At 45.4% G+C, this 17,454-nt stretch overlaps 1 protein-coding gene across 1 annotated transcript in view; it reads right to left on the bottom strand.

Moving 5' to 3' along the window:
* The window catches only part of LOC143961311 (transmembrane 4 L6 family member 4-like), a 49,116-nt gene extending 45,412 nt beyond the window's left edge, over positions 1-3,704 (bottom strand). Inside the window, exon 1 of the mRNA XM_077470567.1 lies at positions 3,368-3,704. Coding sequence (XP_077326693.1) covers positions 3,368-3,550 — 183 coding nt within the window. The 5' untranslated portion in view covers positions 3,551-3,704. The remainder of the gene's footprint in view (positions 1-3,367) is intronic.
* Between the last annotated feature and the right edge of the window lie 13,750 nt (positions 3,705-17,454).

The raw sequence follows: 17,454 nt of genomic DNA, 5'->3' as shown, positions 1-17,454 counted from the left end.
TGTTAAGTGGTTAAAGCTAGATCACTAGCTATATAGGTGAGGTGAATATAGTGGTGTATACTGCAGTCAGGGCACAGACAACAACCACTACACAGCAGCAACATAGGAAATCAGCCAAAAACGATTGGTGTGTACTGTGTTGAAGGTACACAGAACACCCACTGCTTCAGATGCAAAGTAACACACTACAGGAGGCCGCCTTAAAGGCGGCCTTATATAGTGTGGGGCGTGCACTACACAGCCTGAGCTATGATTGGCCACAGGCAGGATGCCTGTGGCCAATCATGGCTCTCCTCGCTGCCGGCGCTGCGATTGGCCAAGCATGCGGGGTCACAGTGCATGCTTGGCCAATCATCGGGCAGCAATGCACTGCGCCAACGCAGTGCATTGTGGTCCGCGCGCGCGTCACTCGAATTTTGACGCGAACGGCCAAAACGTTCGGAATTCGCCGAACGGCCGAACGGCCAATGTTCGAGTCGAACGTACGTTCGAGTCGAACGTACGTTCGACTCGAACACGAAGCTCATCCCTATTCAGCACTGCGCTACTTTAATTGGTAATGACGCAGTCATACAACAAGCAAATTTAATTTATTAATTTTTTTTTCCACAAATAGAGCTTTCTTATGGTGGTATTTGATCACCTCTGCATTTTTTATTTTTTATTATACAAACGAAAAAAGACCAAAAAGTTTTTGAAAAAATAATAAATAATATATATATATATATATATATATATATATATATATATATATATGTGTGTGTGTGTATATGTGTGTATGTATGTATATGTGTATATATGTATATATATATATATATATATATATATATGTATATATATATATATATATATATATATATATATATATATATATATATATATATATATATATATATACTTTTTCATTTTTTTTATTTTTGTACTTTCAACTATAAACCATTTCCAAAATAAACATTTTAAAAATCACATTTCTTCATAAATTTAGGCCAAAATGTATTCTTCTACATGTCTTTGGTAGAAAAATAAATCCCAATAAGTGTATATTGATTGGTTTGTGTGAAAGTTATAGCATCTACAAACTATGGGATATGTACTGGAATTTCTATTTTTTTTTTTATACTAGTAATGACAGTGATCAGCAACTTATAATGGGAGTGCGATAGTGTTGTGAGCAGTCTGACACTAACTGACGCTGACATCACCGGTGACACTAATACAGTGATAAGTCACTGTCACTGTACTAATGACACTGGGAAGGGGCTAAAATCGAGGGCGATCAAAGGGTTAACTGTGTGCCTAACTATGTGTAATATGTGCTTATTTTACTAACAGATGTGGCTGACTTTTCTCTCTGCTTTGCAGGAAGCAGAAAACAGCCACATCGCTGTTCTCTGTACAGAGCTTTGTGTTGTTAGTGAACACCGGACTCTGTGCTGTCATTCGCTAAGCCGATCAGCAGGTACCAGCCATAAATCACTGGCCAGGACCTGCTGACCGACTTGTGCTGTACTGCATGACAGCACAGATCGGGCAGCGTCTGAAGTACATGTGCGTGATCCGGTGCATAAGTTGTACCTCTTTATCTGCATCCCTCCCTCCCTTATCTACAGCCATTCAAAGTCCAGAATTTAATTGTCATTTAATTGTCTGATAAGTTAGAAAAAGTGGATGAAGAGATGAAATGGCACTCTGCGGAGCTCAGTGAGGAGAGCTCTGAGAACTGATTGGAGGGAAGGGACATATCCGATTTACACAGGAACAGTGCGGAGGCTGTCAATAACAGGTTGTGTGCTGGAGTTCCCTCCTTTGTCACCTTTTTACTCTTGGTGTCAGGAAAACGTGTCAGAAGCAGGAGTGGCCGGTCCACAAGGGGTGTAGGAGCGCTGCCCCCCCCCCCCCCTAGTTTGCATGCAGGGTGCCGGACACAGCTTTTATGAGTTTTTTTTTTTCCTTCAAACACACGATTAGAGCCTGAGGCTCTAATTGGCTTAAAAAAGGTTGGGCTCAGAGCGCCCACTTGTGACACTAGCGAATCAATATTCACTATTGGTCTCTGGCTTTTCTTCTCTGCCAATCAGGACAGGAGGCTGATCTAAAGAAGACAGAGTTTGCTGGGAGGAGAAACCGAGGAAGCCGCTGCGCCATGACACTGGAGGGGTGAGTGCGGACCTTGGGGGGGGGCTTGTTTGCTGCCCCCCCAAAAAAAGATTTAGCACCAGCCTCCACTGGTCAAAAATGACTCATGCAGATAGCAGAGGAATGGATCAGCAGACAGAAATGACACTTGGTGCTTTGGATTGAGACAAGTACACAATATAGGGGGATATGCTTTGTTCATATGCTTGAGATTTACAACCACTTTAATGGAAGGATTACCAGGTTAAAATAAAAGAAAAGAAAATATAAGAAAAACAAAAAAACAAATACCAACACCACATCTAAGGACGGGTAAGTAGCAGTACTGTCCATTTTGTACTTGGGTCTTATATGTCACGTCTACATTTTCAACCAACAGGTGGGGCTGTAGGTTATGCTTTACATGTTTACCTGTCCAATCTTAGCTGCTCTAATCTTAGATCCTCCTATCGTGCCCACCTTATTACATTGGGAATTACTCACCAGCGCCCTCCCCTGTTCAAAAGGATGCCAGTCTTCAGGACAGATTCTAAGGGCAAAGAGGCAATACAAGCATACAGCTGCTTCAGGCTTTTTCATACCTCCCAACTTTTTGAGATGGGAATGAGGGACACCTATCAGCAAAAGTATGCAGGCATTGGACACACCCCCTGCCACGCCCCCTTAATGGAGAATTGTACAAAAAAACAAGATTGGTTAAACCCACGAGTGCTTTTTTACCACTACTTTTCCTTTATATTGGCTTTTGGAATTTACAAATGCAGCAATTTAGAAATCAGATGAAAGTTTTAGCGCTGGAAAACACTTTATGATAGATTAAAAGTGCATTTTACATACAGCTATATAGATCAGACCAAAATGAGGGACAAATGAGGAGGAATGAGGGACCAGAGGGACATTGTTCCAAATCAGGGACGGTCCCTCCAAATCGGGGACAGTTGGGAGCTATGCTTTTTGGCCATCATCGGTTTAGGACCCAACAAGACGGAATATCCATGCAGGATATGGTGAGAATGAACTAAAGCCATCAAAAAAGCCCTCCAACAAAATCATTACTCCATAGCATGCGCTAAAAACCCAAAAGTGAGCACGAGGCCCCACGCCCCCCCCCGGGTAATAACAGTAGCAGATAAAATCTCAGGTGTATAGTTGTAACCACAGTGCCCCGAAATACCTGACATGGGCAGACTGGCCCTTTAAATTTACCAAATGCCCACCCAGTTCTACTCACCAGGAATCCGCTACCAAAGAAGCCTCCGAGGTACAGAACTTCCTCCGTGAGTTTTTCTCCAGGATTGTTCACGGCTTCTGTACTCCACCCAGGGAACAGGAGGAGAATGTTACAGAATATACATAAAACACAGAAGGGGTACAGGGCGACCCCGATAAACTTTGCACAGTGACCTGTACACATGATGTCCCAGCGTTTCCAAAAAATTGAATTGAAGAGAAAAGAGATGACCCTCCAAAATGGTCGCTGAAAGCCTCCGGGAGGCAGATAGATGGCAATTGCAATAAGAAGGGATATATGAATCCTTCTGGGTATCTCTCTACTGTACTTCCTTATTACTTTCTCAGTCACAGCAATATAGCAAAGTGAAGTTTGGACTCAGGATTCCCAGATGGAAGATTAACACACCCATCGTTACATTTACTCCAGGAAACACATGTAAGGAAAAGTTGCTGTAGCAAGATCCCGGGCCCTCAGAGGCCTAATGGTGACCTCCAGAGTTAGGGACAGCTGGCATTCTTCTGTGTTGAGTAGGTTACAAGGCATGGTGAGTGTAGTGCAAGGTAGATTGATGGGCGCCAGACACTTCTTGAGGGCTTATCCAGAAGCGGGAGAGCAGCGCAGGGTTGGGCTTGTGGCTTGCAGTCCAACCAGAAGTGACGGTTCTGCCGACTGGAGAACCTGTCATGGTCGGAGGTAGAGGGGAAGCTGTCGCCACTAAGGGACCATCAACCTTATTACCAGGGACCACTGTGAGTAGCTGAAGCAAGTACCAGAGCAGTATTCTCACCGACCAAGCGTAAAGTTTGGTGCAGGGGGATTATGGTGTGGGGTTGGTTTTCAGGGGTTGGGCTTGGCCCCTTAGTTCCAGTGAAGAGAAATCTTAAGGCATCAGCATACCAAGCCATTTTGGACAATTTCATGCTCCCAACATTGTAGGAACAGTTTGGGGATGGTCCCTTCCTGTTCCATCATGACTGCACACCAGTGCACAATGCAAGGCCCATAAAGACATGGATGAATGAGTTTGGGGTGGAGGAACTTGACTGGCCTGCACAGAGTCCTGATCTCAACCTGATAGAGCACCTTTGGGATGAATTAGAGCAGAGACTGTGAGCCAGGCCTTCTTGTCCAACATCAGTGCCTGACCTCACAAATGCGCTTCTGGAAGAATGGTCAAACAATCCCATAGACACACTCCTAAACCTTGTAGACAGCCTTTCCAAAAGAGTTGAAGCTGTTATTGCTGCAAAGGGTGGGCCAACTCAATATTGAACCCTACAGACTAAAACTGGGTTGACATTAAAGTTCATGTGTGTGTAAAGGCAGGCATCCCAATACTTTTGGTAATATAGTAGTGTATATATTGTGTGTATATATATATATATATATATATATATATATATATATATATATATATATACACACAGTTTTTCTCATAAGTCGCTCTTTACATACCCTGGCAGAATTTATGATTTCTTGGCCATTTTTCAGAGGATATGAATGATGACGCAAAAATTTTTCTTTCCCTCCTGGTTAGTGTTTGGCTGAAGCCATTTATTATCAATCAACTGTGTTTACTCTTTAAATCATAATGAAAACAGACAAGGCCACAATCATGTGAAGATCAGAATTAGGGTGGCACCACTGATTCACATTATAACTTAAGGCTCTTTACTATTAGGCCGCGTACACACGCGCGGACTGTTCGCCCAACCTTGTCCGCTGAACAGTGTTTGGGCGGACAGTCCGCTCGTGTGTGGGGCTTCAGCGGACAGTTTCAGCGGACAGTTGGCCGAACAAGGTCTTACGGAAATTCCGAAAAACTGTCCGCTGAAACAAGGTTTCAGCGGACTGTTCGCTCGTGTGTAGGCTTGTTCGGCCAACTAAGTCTCGCGCATGCTCAGAAAGGATTTCCACGTCGGAAGGTTGCATTGCAGTGTATAGGACGTCGTATTTTTCGTCCCGTCGTACGTGCCGTTCACGTCATCGCGCGCGGTTTCAGCAAACTGTTCGTCCGTCGTGTGTGGCCATGTCCGTCCATGCTAAGTTTGAGCGGACTGTTCGCTCAAACTGTTGGACGGACAAAGTTGGGCCAACAGTCCGCGCGTGTGTACGCGGCCTTAGGCCTCATGCACACGAGACGCAGGGGAAAACTCTGCTCAAAAAAAGCTGAAACGCACGTTTTTGCCGCGTTTGCATGCCGCGTTTAGCTGCTTTTGCGTTTATAAGCGTTTATAAAGATAACATCATGTAGACCCTCCCCAAGCTTTCAAAGCATGTTTTTTTAACTATTTCTGCTATTTTGATCAGAGTGAGCAGCAGCAGCATAGAGAGCAGTTGTACACTTGCATTTGCCTCTCTTTCTGTGGTATATATTTTGAACTGGATCCCATATTGAATATATGTCAGGAAATGCTCCTGATGTTGCTCTTGATGAGACAGCAACGTCGTCGCAAATTTCGTGAGAGGTCCAGAGTCAGAGCTCATCGATATTGGACCCATCCGTTGATGGGACAGCGAATGTCCGTTGGATATTTCACAAACATGTATGTGCAGCTGCCTACCGACCCCGACAAGTTTTTTAAATTTTAGCCGGATGTCCATTGTCACATTTGATCTGCTCTTAGAAAAAATACAACCTGGTCTGACATTCATGGACACCAATATGAGAAACAGTGTGTCACCAGAGAAACATCTGTTGGTAACGATCAGGTATTTGTATATATTTGTAAAATATATTTATCTATGGATGTACAGATTAATTTTTTTCTCTGTCCTTTATTTTAAAAAAAATAATGTCTATTTATAGCAAATTATCCCATTTTTTTAAATATCTAAAATTTTCTTGTGGCAATTTTTAACATGCTTTCATTATTTCTAATATAAAACAATATTAAAATAGTTAATTATTTATTTTTTAATCTTAATATATGTTTTTATTCATTTTTTTAGTTTCAAATAGTTTTATTTAAAAGCAAATCTATGTTCATTGGATTTTTTATAATTGTTTTAAATTTATTTGGCCAATTTTTTAATATATTTTTATCGTGAAATATGTACTGATTAATATATTTTAATTCTTTGCTGCTGTATATGGTAGTATAATATTTTTTAATGCCTTATTAAAATATTCAGAATCCTAACCCTAACCATTCATCCTAACTCTAACACTAACCACTAACCCTAACCCCTAACAGCTAACCCTATCCCTTACACTACCCCTAACCCTAAACAACCCTAACCCTAATCCAACCCTTAATCCTAAACAATAACACAGTTGACTTTGAGGCCATGTATCTCTGATGCAGAAAAGTGCATGACATTTTGCGACCCGACTTTGGGGCCCCCTATCTCGGGGTCGCTTGGTGATGGGATCCTCATTTGGATATGTTATAGTGCTAGTTCCACTGTGTCTGCATACCGAATTTGGGGTTCCTGGCAATAATTGGCCCCAAGATATGGGCCCCCAAAGTCGGGTCGCAAAATGTCATTCTCTGATGCAGAAAAGTGCATGACATTTTGTGACCCAATTTTGGGGCCCCCTATTTAAGGGTCACTTGGTGGTAGAAACCTCAAATTTGGATATGTTGTAGTGCTAGATCCACAATGTCTGCATACCAAATTTGAGGTTCCTGGCAATAATTGACCCCAAGATATGGGCCCCCAAATTCGGGGGGCAAAATGTCATTCTCTGATGCAGAAAAGTGCATGACATTTTGTGACCCGACTTTGGGGCCCCCTATCTCAGGGTCACTTGGTGATAGGAACCCCAAATTTGGATATGTTGTAGTGCAAGATACACAGTGTCTGCATACCGAATTTGGGGTTATAATTGGCCCCAAGATATGGACCCCCAAAGTCGGGTCACAAAATGTCATTCTCAGATCATATTTCTGAGTTTTCAGGTCCAAAAAATTGGGTTCCTTTAAAAACGCATATAAACGCAAACGCGGCTAAACGCGGGTGCCGGGTTTAGACACGTTTAGACGCGCTTAGACGCGTTTTGCATCTGAAACGTGGAAATTTTTGCGTCTGAACCCATTTTTTTGCTTCTGGAAAAACGAGGTTAAACGCAACTGCATAAAAACGCCAAAAAACGAGACTGTGTGCATGGACACATAGGATAACATTGAATGAGTTCAGGGGCAGTTGAAAAAAGTGTCCAACTGCATCTGAACACGTGTTTAACTGCGTCTCGTGCGCATGAGGCCTTAAAGCGGGATTCCACCCTAAAGTGGAACCTCCGCTGATCGGATCCCTCCCCCCCTCCGGTGTCACAATTGACACCTTTCAGGGGGGAGGGGGGTGGAGATACCTGTCAAAGACAGGTATTTACACCCACTTCCGGGCATAGTGGGAGTCTACGCCATTTCCTGCCCTGCCGCGCTGTCTGCTGGGACACACACGGGTCCCAGTGACAGCGCGCAGATTTCCTATTGCGCGGCGCGACTCGCGCATGCGCAGTAGGGAACCGGGAAGTGAAGCCGATTCGCTTCACTTCCTGATTCCCTCACCTAGAATGGTGGCGGCAGCAGCCGAGAGCCGAGCGATCGATCGGCCTCGGCTGCCGGCATCGCTGGAACCCGGGACAGGTGAGTGTCCATTTAATAAAAGTCAGCAGCTGTAGTATTTATAGCTGCTGGCTTTTAATATTTTTTTTTTTTGGTGGAATCCCTCTTTAATAATAAGAAAAGAGCTTTTAAAAAATGTAAAAATGAAGGAACACTATCATCATTTAAATGTGACAAAGAATAGAAAAGAATATGAAAAATGAAATCAAGGATGCAAAAATTCAAAACGAATGACAGCATCATACATATCAGGGGGAGTATGACTGGGGAATCAATGGTGGAGAAGGATCTTGGTGTTCTGGTAGATCATACGCTTAATAATAGTATGCAATGCCACTTTGCGGTTTCCAAAGTGAGCAAAGTCCTCCTATGGACTGCAGCGAAAGAGCTATAATTTTGCCCCTGTACAATTCATTAGTAAGACCTCATCTGGAATATGCAGTTCCGTTTTGGGCACCAGTTCTCAAAAAGAATATCGGAGAACTGGAGAAAGTGCAGAGAAGGGCAACCAAACTGATAAGAGGCATGGGAGAGCTCAACTATGAGGAAAGATTAGAAGAACTGAATTTATTCTCTCTTGAGAAGAGGAGATTAAGTGGGGATTTGATCAACATGTACAAATACATAAGTGGTCCATATAGTGAACTTGGTGTTGAGTTATTCACTTTAAGGTAATCGCAGGGGACAAGGGGCACTCTTTATATCTGTAGAAAAAGAGATTTCATCTCCAAATATGGAAAGGTTTCTTGACAGTAAGAGCTGTGAAAATGTGGAATAGACTCCAGAGGTGGTTTTGGCCAGCTCAGTAGATTGCCTTAAAAAAGGCCTAGATTCATTCTTAAATGTACATAATTTATTGGTTTAGGTAACATTTATAGGTAAAGTTGATCCAGGGAATATTCGATTGCCTCTCTGAGGATCGGGAAGGAATTTTTTCTTTTGCCTTGCTGTAGCAAATTAGAACATGCTTTGCTGGGGTTTTTCTCCTAACTATGGATCAACTGTGGGTAAAGCCGCGTACACACGTAGCGGTATGTCCGACGTACTTAGTCTGGCGGACTTCCCGCCAGACTGTCCGTCGGACTTTCCGAACGGGCTACTTGCCCGCACACGGCACTTTTTCAGCGGACTAATACGGCGTACTAAGTCCGCCGTACTATCCGCCCTACTTTTGAAATGAACGGACTCGCCCACACATGCGGAGGAAAGTCCGCTCATTTCGAGCGGGTCTCCAGGTCGGCGTGGGGTTCCCCCCCAAGTCCACAACAGACCCTTGTCCGAGCACGCTACCCGTCCGGCCAGGAAAGGGGGGGGGGCGAGCGAGCACCCCCCCCCCCTCCTGAGCCGTACCAGGCCACGTGCCCTCAACATGGGGGGTGCCTTGGGAAAGGGGGGGCCGCACTGCCCCCCACCCCAAAGCACCTTGTCCCCATGTTGATGAGGACAAGGGCCTCTTACCGACAACCCTGGCCGTTGGTTGTCGGGGTCTGCGGGCGGGGGGCTTATCGGAATCCGGGAGCCCCCTTTAATAAGGGGGCCCCCGGATACCGGCCCCCCACCCTATGTGAATGAGTATGGGGTACAATGTACCCCTACCCATTCACCTGTAAAATAAAAGTACAAAAAAAACACAACACACGAGATAAAATACTTTATTGCACGGCTCCGGGGGTCTTCCGTCTTCGGGGGTCTTCTCGCCGGACTCCTCCGCTATCTTCTTGTAGCTCTTTTGCGGGGGCGGTGTCACATGGCTTTATGTCACATGGGTTGGTGTCACATGGTGACCCCGCCCCCTTACGATGTCACAGTCCCGGAGGATGCTGGGACTGTCGCCATGTGACATCAATCCATGTGACCAACCCATGTGTCATAAAGCCATGTGACACCGCCCCTTGTCCCTATATAAGTGGCAGCGCAGCGCGTCCCTGGCATTACGGCCGGAGAGATCGTCGAGTCAACATCTCCTGGAGAAGAAGAAGAAGAAGAAGAAGAACGGAAGGCGGTGGCGGCGGCGACAGAAGACCGGGCCACCGCCTGTAAAAGAGCTAAAAGAAGGCGCGGTGGCCCGGCAGAAGAACCGAAGAGGGGGACAAGACCCCTGAAGTCGGAAGAAGAGGCCCGCGTCGAGGAAGAAAGCCGGACTCCTCCGCTAGCAAAAGAGCTACAAGAAGATAGCGGAGGAGTCCGGCGAGAAGACCCCCGAACACGGAAGACCCCCGGAGCTGTGCAATAAAGTATTTTATCTCGTGTGTTGTGTTTTTGTACTTTTATTTTACAGGTGAATGGGTAGGGGTACATTGTACCCCATACTCATTCACATAGGGTGGGGGGCCGGTATCTGGGGGCCCCCTTATTAAAGGGGGCTTCCAGATTCCGATAAGCCCCCCGCCCGCAGACCCCGACAACCAACGGCCAGGGTTTTCGGGAAGAGGCCCTTGTCCTCATCAACATGGGGACAAGGTGCTTTGGGGTGGGGGGGCCGCGCGCCCCCCCTTTCCTGGCCGGCCGGGTAGCGTGCTCGGACAAGGGTCTGTTGTGGACTTGGGGGGGACCCCCGATTTTTCTCCGCGTTGGGGTTCCCCTTTAAGTCCATACCAGGCGGCGGGGCCAGCGGCGTCTCCTTCGCGGGCCCCGCCTACCTGGAGACCCGCTCTAAATGAGCAGACTTTTCTCCGGCGGGAAGATTGGAGTGCAAAACTACATTCTAAGTCCGCCGTACTTTAGGGTCAAAAAAGTATGCCGGAGGCTACACACGGGGGGATTGTTTGGCGGACTTGAGTTTGCCGGACTTTTCCACCGGATTGTTTGATCGTGTGTACGTGGCATAAAGGATTGTGTATATGGGATTGTATGTTTTTTTTTATTATTATTGGTTGAACTAGATGGACTTGTGTCTTTTTTCAACCTGACTAACTACGTAACTATGTGAGACACTCTTCCCGTGACACCTTACCTTAATTTATTTATTTTTCTACACACACACCTACACAGGTTGAACTTGATGGACTGTTGTCTTTATTCAACGTTACCAACTATGTAACCTTCTGAATGCAGCATTTTGATGAGGACACCTAGCCTGAGTCCCGCTACACGAGTCCAGCTCACTTGCCACCTCACAGTTGCAGGATAGATCCCACCATGCACTAAGCGTGGATCTCTACACATGCAAGAGGTAACTCTTTCACTCTTCGATACCTGCAGCTACAAACAAAAATTGGTTGCCGATATCTCGCTATCATATAGAAGCTGTGATTCTTGTTACAGAAATAAACACAGCAATCCTCAATTTGCTGACTCACCAGTCAAAGTGCAATCCAGGTAATCATAGGCATGATACTGAAACAAAAAGGTGAGGATAGACCCCACCTATAAGTAATTACCACGGACTAAGCAGCTTGCAAAATTCATGACAGATCAAGAAGCCAAAGTTACTGATTGTTATATCCACGGTCTGGAATTCCACTGAATGCAATCAGGTTGGTAAGGTAAACACCGGATTGAAAGGTATGATGACAGCCCTTCAAGTGTAAAGAACACTATTCTCAATGTTGCTGTGTTTAACCATATAAACCGCTGGTGTTAACCGTGACAGTTTACCATCTACGATGGTCTGAGACACGCATCATGAAGCCATAATAAAGATCAAATACCTGCAGGTCCGCTCACCCAACCTAGATACGGTAGGTTCCTACTTGCGTTCCGGCCCTGAATGCCTGGTTTCCTCACACTGGCAGGGTGCAGATGATCAGCGCCAGGCGGGAGTCAATGTTGCTTTACTGGAGATTGAAGCGTTCACCACTTGTCAAGTCTGATTGTGGAGCAATGGCTTAGCGTGCCTAATCCAAGATGGATGCCGTAGTGATCAAGAAGTCCATTGAGCATGTCCAAGTAAGCAGGCTGCACTGGATGTGATGAGGGAGCGTCACACAGGCCTTGTCTGTTTTAACACACACAATAACCCGTATTCATAGGTGTAGCGATATGGACTGTCAGCAGAAAGCACCGTACTCTTCAGTGTTTTTACACATCACTTGTCCCTTTGGTCACCTATGTAATCAGTGACCACATATTTGTGTGCCCAACAATGCGAATTATGGGATGTATAGTTTTCCTTCAGACTATTGCTAGGCAACCATGAACCCTAAGGCTTGGTTCACACTGATCAACTGTCTGTCATCCTACTTTGCCCTGCTACATGGGTCCTACATGGGTCCTACATCGGTCCTACTTCCATATGACTTGAATGAACAAAATACGATTTTTCTCAGACTTTGAGATAGTACAACTTGTCCTTTGACCAATCAAAACAATCCCAGAGTGACATAAATTCCTTTTACTGCTGCTGTAATCACCATGTCAGATGTCACAAGTCAGATGCTTAGGACAAGGATCCTACTTTGATCCGACTTCAGTGATATTCAATGGGTTAAAGTAGGACTAAAGTCGGACCAAAGCAGTGCAGGGAGCATTTTCAAAGTTGGACCAACTTACGTCGGAACAGTTAAGACGGCTCTCATAGGGAAACATTGCTTTTCACACATCAGGCGACATGAGCTCCCAATGTCGGAGCGTTTGTCATACCAGTGTGAGACTACACATCCCAGGGATCTTCTTGGTGACACAATGGTTGCTGGGAGTGACCATAAAAGGAGCGAGAAGGGTGCGCAGAGTTTCTTCCTCCTGGGCCTGACGTGAGACAGACCTCTCTGTGTAACAGGGAGAGAGAGGTTGCAGCCTACCATGCAGAGCCTTACTTCAACCCGGAGGCCTAAGAGGCCTAGCTCTGTTATTCGCTGTCAGATATCCTGTCGCTGACATTACTTGGATCGCCTGTGCGTTAGTGTGGGTGCTTGGGGCAAGTTTAACTTCGGAAGACTGAGACAGCGGATGCGCTGCCCGAGTGCCGCTACACGTGTTCCTGTTCAGAAGGCCTCAGATCGATTCGTGACTACGCCCCTCCATCTGATGCATGGAACCGTGAGTCGGGGGGGGGGCAGAGTCCCTGGGGGCCCCGCCCTTCGTTATATAAGAACTTTCAGAAGAAGAGAAGTATCACACAGCGGGAGCCTCCCATTGCGCGGAGAACGAAGAACGAAGAACGAAGAAGAGACGCCGTGGAGGAAGATCTCGGATGAGAACACCAGAGCAAGAAGAATCGGTCGGAGGAAGAAGAGGATCAGAGGAAGAAGAAGATGGAGGAAGAAACCGAAGGATGAAGAAAGGAAGAAGACCAGAAGAAAGAAGATGAAATAAGACTTTAATAAAGGACTTGTCAAAGACTGTCTCCTGTCTTTTTTAACACTTTTGTCACTTTTTTGGTGAAATGGTAGGGGTACGTTTGTACACCCTTACCATTTCACACAGGGGGGAGGCCGGGATCTGGGGGTCCCCTCGTTAAAGGGGGCTTCTAGATTACGATAAGCCCCCCGCCCGCAGACCCCCACAACCACCGGCCAGGGTTGTGGGGATGAGGCCCTTGTCCTCATCAACATGGGGACAAGGTGCTTTGAGGGGCTACACCCAATGCATCCTCCCAATGTTGAGGGCATGTAGCTTGGTACGGTTCAGGAGGGGGGGGTGCTCTCTCGTCCCCCTCTCTTTTCCTGCGGCCTGCCAGGTTATGTGCTCGAATAAGGGTCTGGTATGGATTTTGAGGGGGGGCCCCCACGCCATTTTTTTTGATGCGGGGTTCTTTTTAAAATCCATGCCCGACCTGAAAGACCTGGTATGGATTTTGAGGGGGACCCCCACGTCATTTTATTTTTTTGGCGCGGGATTCCCCTTAATATCCATACCAGACCTGAAGAATCTGGTATGGATTTTGAGGGGGACCCCCACGCCATTTTTTTTGGCACGGGTTCCCCTTAATATCCATACCAGACCCGAAGGGGGACCCCCATGCATTATTTTTTCTTAATTTTTTTTTTTCTTAATGCTAATGCTAACATGACCTGTGTGCAATGCAAATAACCTTAAAAAAAAAAACATAGAAGACGTACAACATTAGAATCCTACTATAGCTTGTAGTCGAAATATTCGACCCTGAATGTATGATTGCAGCATCATACAGTGAGTTTCGCTGCTCCGTCGAATCTTCTTTAAACATTTGACAGGCACCATAAGCCTTCAATGACAGATTCGACCTTAATTCATTTGGATTTTCGGACGAATGAAATTTTTTAACGAAAAACAAAATTAATAAAAATTAATTTCGGGAATAACTAAATAAATGTATTTTTCGGACGAAAACAAAATTCCGAAACAAAATATTTAATTCTGCACATGTCTAGTGTGCAATGTGAATGAAGCAGCTGCATCAATTGTAGACAATGTTATCTGTTTTACACTTTCCTGCTGGGGTGTTGGTGGTGGAATTTTTAAATCCATTTTTTTGTGATATTTGCATTAAAGATCCCTTTATAAGCTGCTTAGCCTGTGGTAATTACTTATAGGTGGAGTCTATCCTCACCTTTTTGTTTTGGGTCCTGCAGCTAGATCCATGGGGTCTTGGTGCTGCGGTTTGGTCCCAAATGCAGTGGGGCACAGAACGCTAGGGAGGTAGTCAGATCACTAACCCTCTTGCTAACTAGAGGACCCGTCACCCATGCCTGGTACCACCTTCCCACTGGCTGGCTGCCCTAGCATTCCCACCAGTCCTGGTTACCCATAGGAACTGCAAGTCAGACACGACTTCCTGTCAACTCCTCCGTATGGTTAACCCTTCCTTGGTGGTACTCTAGTTTTCACTCTTCATCCCCATTGATGTTACAGGCTCTTTTTTTTTGATACGCTGTGTACCTTCATGCACCAAACTTTTTAAACAAAGGGCCAGTTTATTGTCTTGCAGACTTTAGGGGGGCTGGGCTGTGGTCAGTGGGAGTAAACAAAATAGCTCCTCTGGTCAGTAGGAGGAATTGTGCCCTGTAAAGGGTATTAGTGATTGCCCCATTATTGGTGTCAGTATAGTGGCGCATCATTGGGAGGAACAGTGCCCCATCATTGCTATCAGTGGGAGGAAACCTGCCCCATCGTTGGTATCAGTGGGAGGAATAGTGCCCCATCGTTGGTATCAGTGGGAGGAATAGTGTCCCATCATTGGTATCGGTGCAAGGAATAGTGCCCCATTGTCAGTGTCAGTATGAGGAATAGTGCCCCATTGTTGGTTTCAGTTGAATGACTAGCGCCCCATCATTGGTATCAGTGAAATTAATAGGGCCCTATTGTCAGTGTCAATGGGAGAAGTAATGCCCCATCATTATTGTCAGTGAAAGAAATAATGTTTCAACATTTATATCAGTGGGAGGAATCTGCAAGCCACAGTTTGGAGATCAATGGTTATTGAAACTTTACTGAACATCTAGTAATTCAGTCCAATGGCACAACATGCATAGAGCAAGTTCAACCCTAACTACCTAATGTAGGCTGCCCAGGTTTATACCCTGCCCAAAGGAAAGTCCCGTAAAGGTAGGTTCCTAGTTCCTGGATAAATCCCAGCAGGGTGACCCAGAAGGGGACCATGTGCTCCAGCGGGATAACATGGTGCAGCAGTCCTTCCTCTGTAATCCCATGGGGAAGAGAGCCCTTGCTGTGACTAATTACAGCAGAAGCGGTGTGCCCCTATGCGGAAGTGCAGAATCACATATATACTATATACATATATGATTCTGCACAGAACACCCACCATGTGGCAGTAAATCTGCTATAGGGTGGTCAGGAAGTGGTTATAGTACATTAGGGTAAAAAACATTCAGTGCAGATTTCTCCCCCTTCCCCCCCATTCTTACCTGTATCGATCCAACGCTGTACCCGCCTACCAGTCTTATCTTGTTCACTCTCACAGGCTTGGCTGAGAGCCACAGGAGCTATTGTCAATTGACACACACACAGCCAGGCTCAGGATCGAGCCTGCATGTGTGCCACTGTATGAAGCAGCTTCCTATGCTGTCACACACAGAAGAGGAGGAGCCTAGAGCCCTAACCCTGACAATTTTGCGGTCGTGCGCTGTGGCTCCCAAACAAAATTTACATCCTTTTTTCCCCACAAATAGAGCTTTCTTTTGGTAGTATTTGATCACCTCTGCGGTTTTTATTTTTTGCGCTATAAACAAAAAAAGAGCGTAAATTTTTAAAGAAACACATTATTTTTTACTTTTTGCTTTGATAAATATACCCAAAAAATATAAAAAAAACATTTTCTTTCCTCAGTTTAGGTCGGTATGTATTCTTCTACATATTTTTGGTAAAAAAATCGCAATAAATGTTTATTGATTGGTTTGCGCAACAGTTATAGTGTCTACAAAATAGGAGATAGTTTCATGGCATTTTTATTAATATATATTTTTTTTACTAGTAATGGTGGCGATCAGCGATTTTTTATCATGACTAAGACATTATGACGGACACATTGGACACTTTTGGCGCTATTTTGGGACCATTCACATTTATACAGCGATCAGTGCGATTAAAAATGCACTGATTACTGTGTAAATGTGACTGGCAGTGAAGGGGTTAACCGGGGGGGGGGGCACTACAGGGGTTAAGTGTGTTCTAGGGAGTGATTCTAACTGTGGGGGGGGGGGAGAGGCTGTGTGTGACACGACACTGACCACCGCTCCCGATTACAGGGAGCTGTGATCAGTGTCCTGTCACTAGGCAGAACGGAGAAATGCTTGTTTACATTAGCATCTCTCCGTGAGATGATCACGGGTATCCCCGCGGACATCGAGTGCACGGGACCCGTGGCCAGACTCACGGGGCTTGCGGAGGGTACGTGCGCATGCCTGCTATCCGGACCTCCCCAAATCACGTACAGTAAAGTGATGTCGCGCAGCAGAGCCAACCTGCCGCAGTAAAACTGCGGTGGCTGGTCCGCAAGCGGTTAATAAAAGAAATTAGAAAATTTTACACCTGATTTAAAGCGGTTGTATAGTCTATTTTTTTACTTTTACCTACAGGTAAGCCTTTAATAAGGCTTACCTGTAGGTAAAAAAAATATTCCCCTTGCAATGAGCCACTGACTGCAGCTGAGCATGCGCACACCGGATTCTTAGCTGAACGCCCGGGAGACGCCGGACCTTTCTGGAAAGAAGTCTCCCGCGCGCAGGAGTGTCAGCATCGTGGCTTCAGCCACTCACAGTGCTGGAGCCGCGATACCCGTAAGACGCGCCAAGGCAGCATGTCATCTCCCTCGGCGTGGACCAGGTGAGATATCGATGCCTCGTTCTAAGGTAAGTATTTCATAACGAGCTAGTATGCGCTAGCTCATTATGCCTTTTGCCTTACAGGGGTATAAAAAAAAGTGTCAGTGGGTATACAACCGCTTTAATGTGCGATAGTATGTATTTAGATTTAAATAATAAAATGTACAATTTATGTAATGACCATCAGGATGTGGTGCAGCATCTTATTCTTAAGCTGGGTATTTATTTTGTTCTGTCTCAAATGCCATTTTATGCATTGGCATACCTCCTTATACCTAGTCTGTCTGAACAGTATAGTCATTTGCTGACTTGT

Source organism: Lithobates pipiens, unplaced genomic scaffold (assembly GCF_037356315.1).
Source record: "Lithobates pipiens isolate NorthernLeopardFrog02 unplaced genomic scaffold, aLitPip1_a1.2 Scaffold_8, whole genome shotgun sequence".
Taxonomy (NCBI): Eukaryota; Metazoa; Chordata; class Amphibia; order Anura; family Ranidae; genus Lithobates; species Lithobates pipiens.
This window is presented reverse-complemented; position numbering and strand designations above follow the sequence as displayed.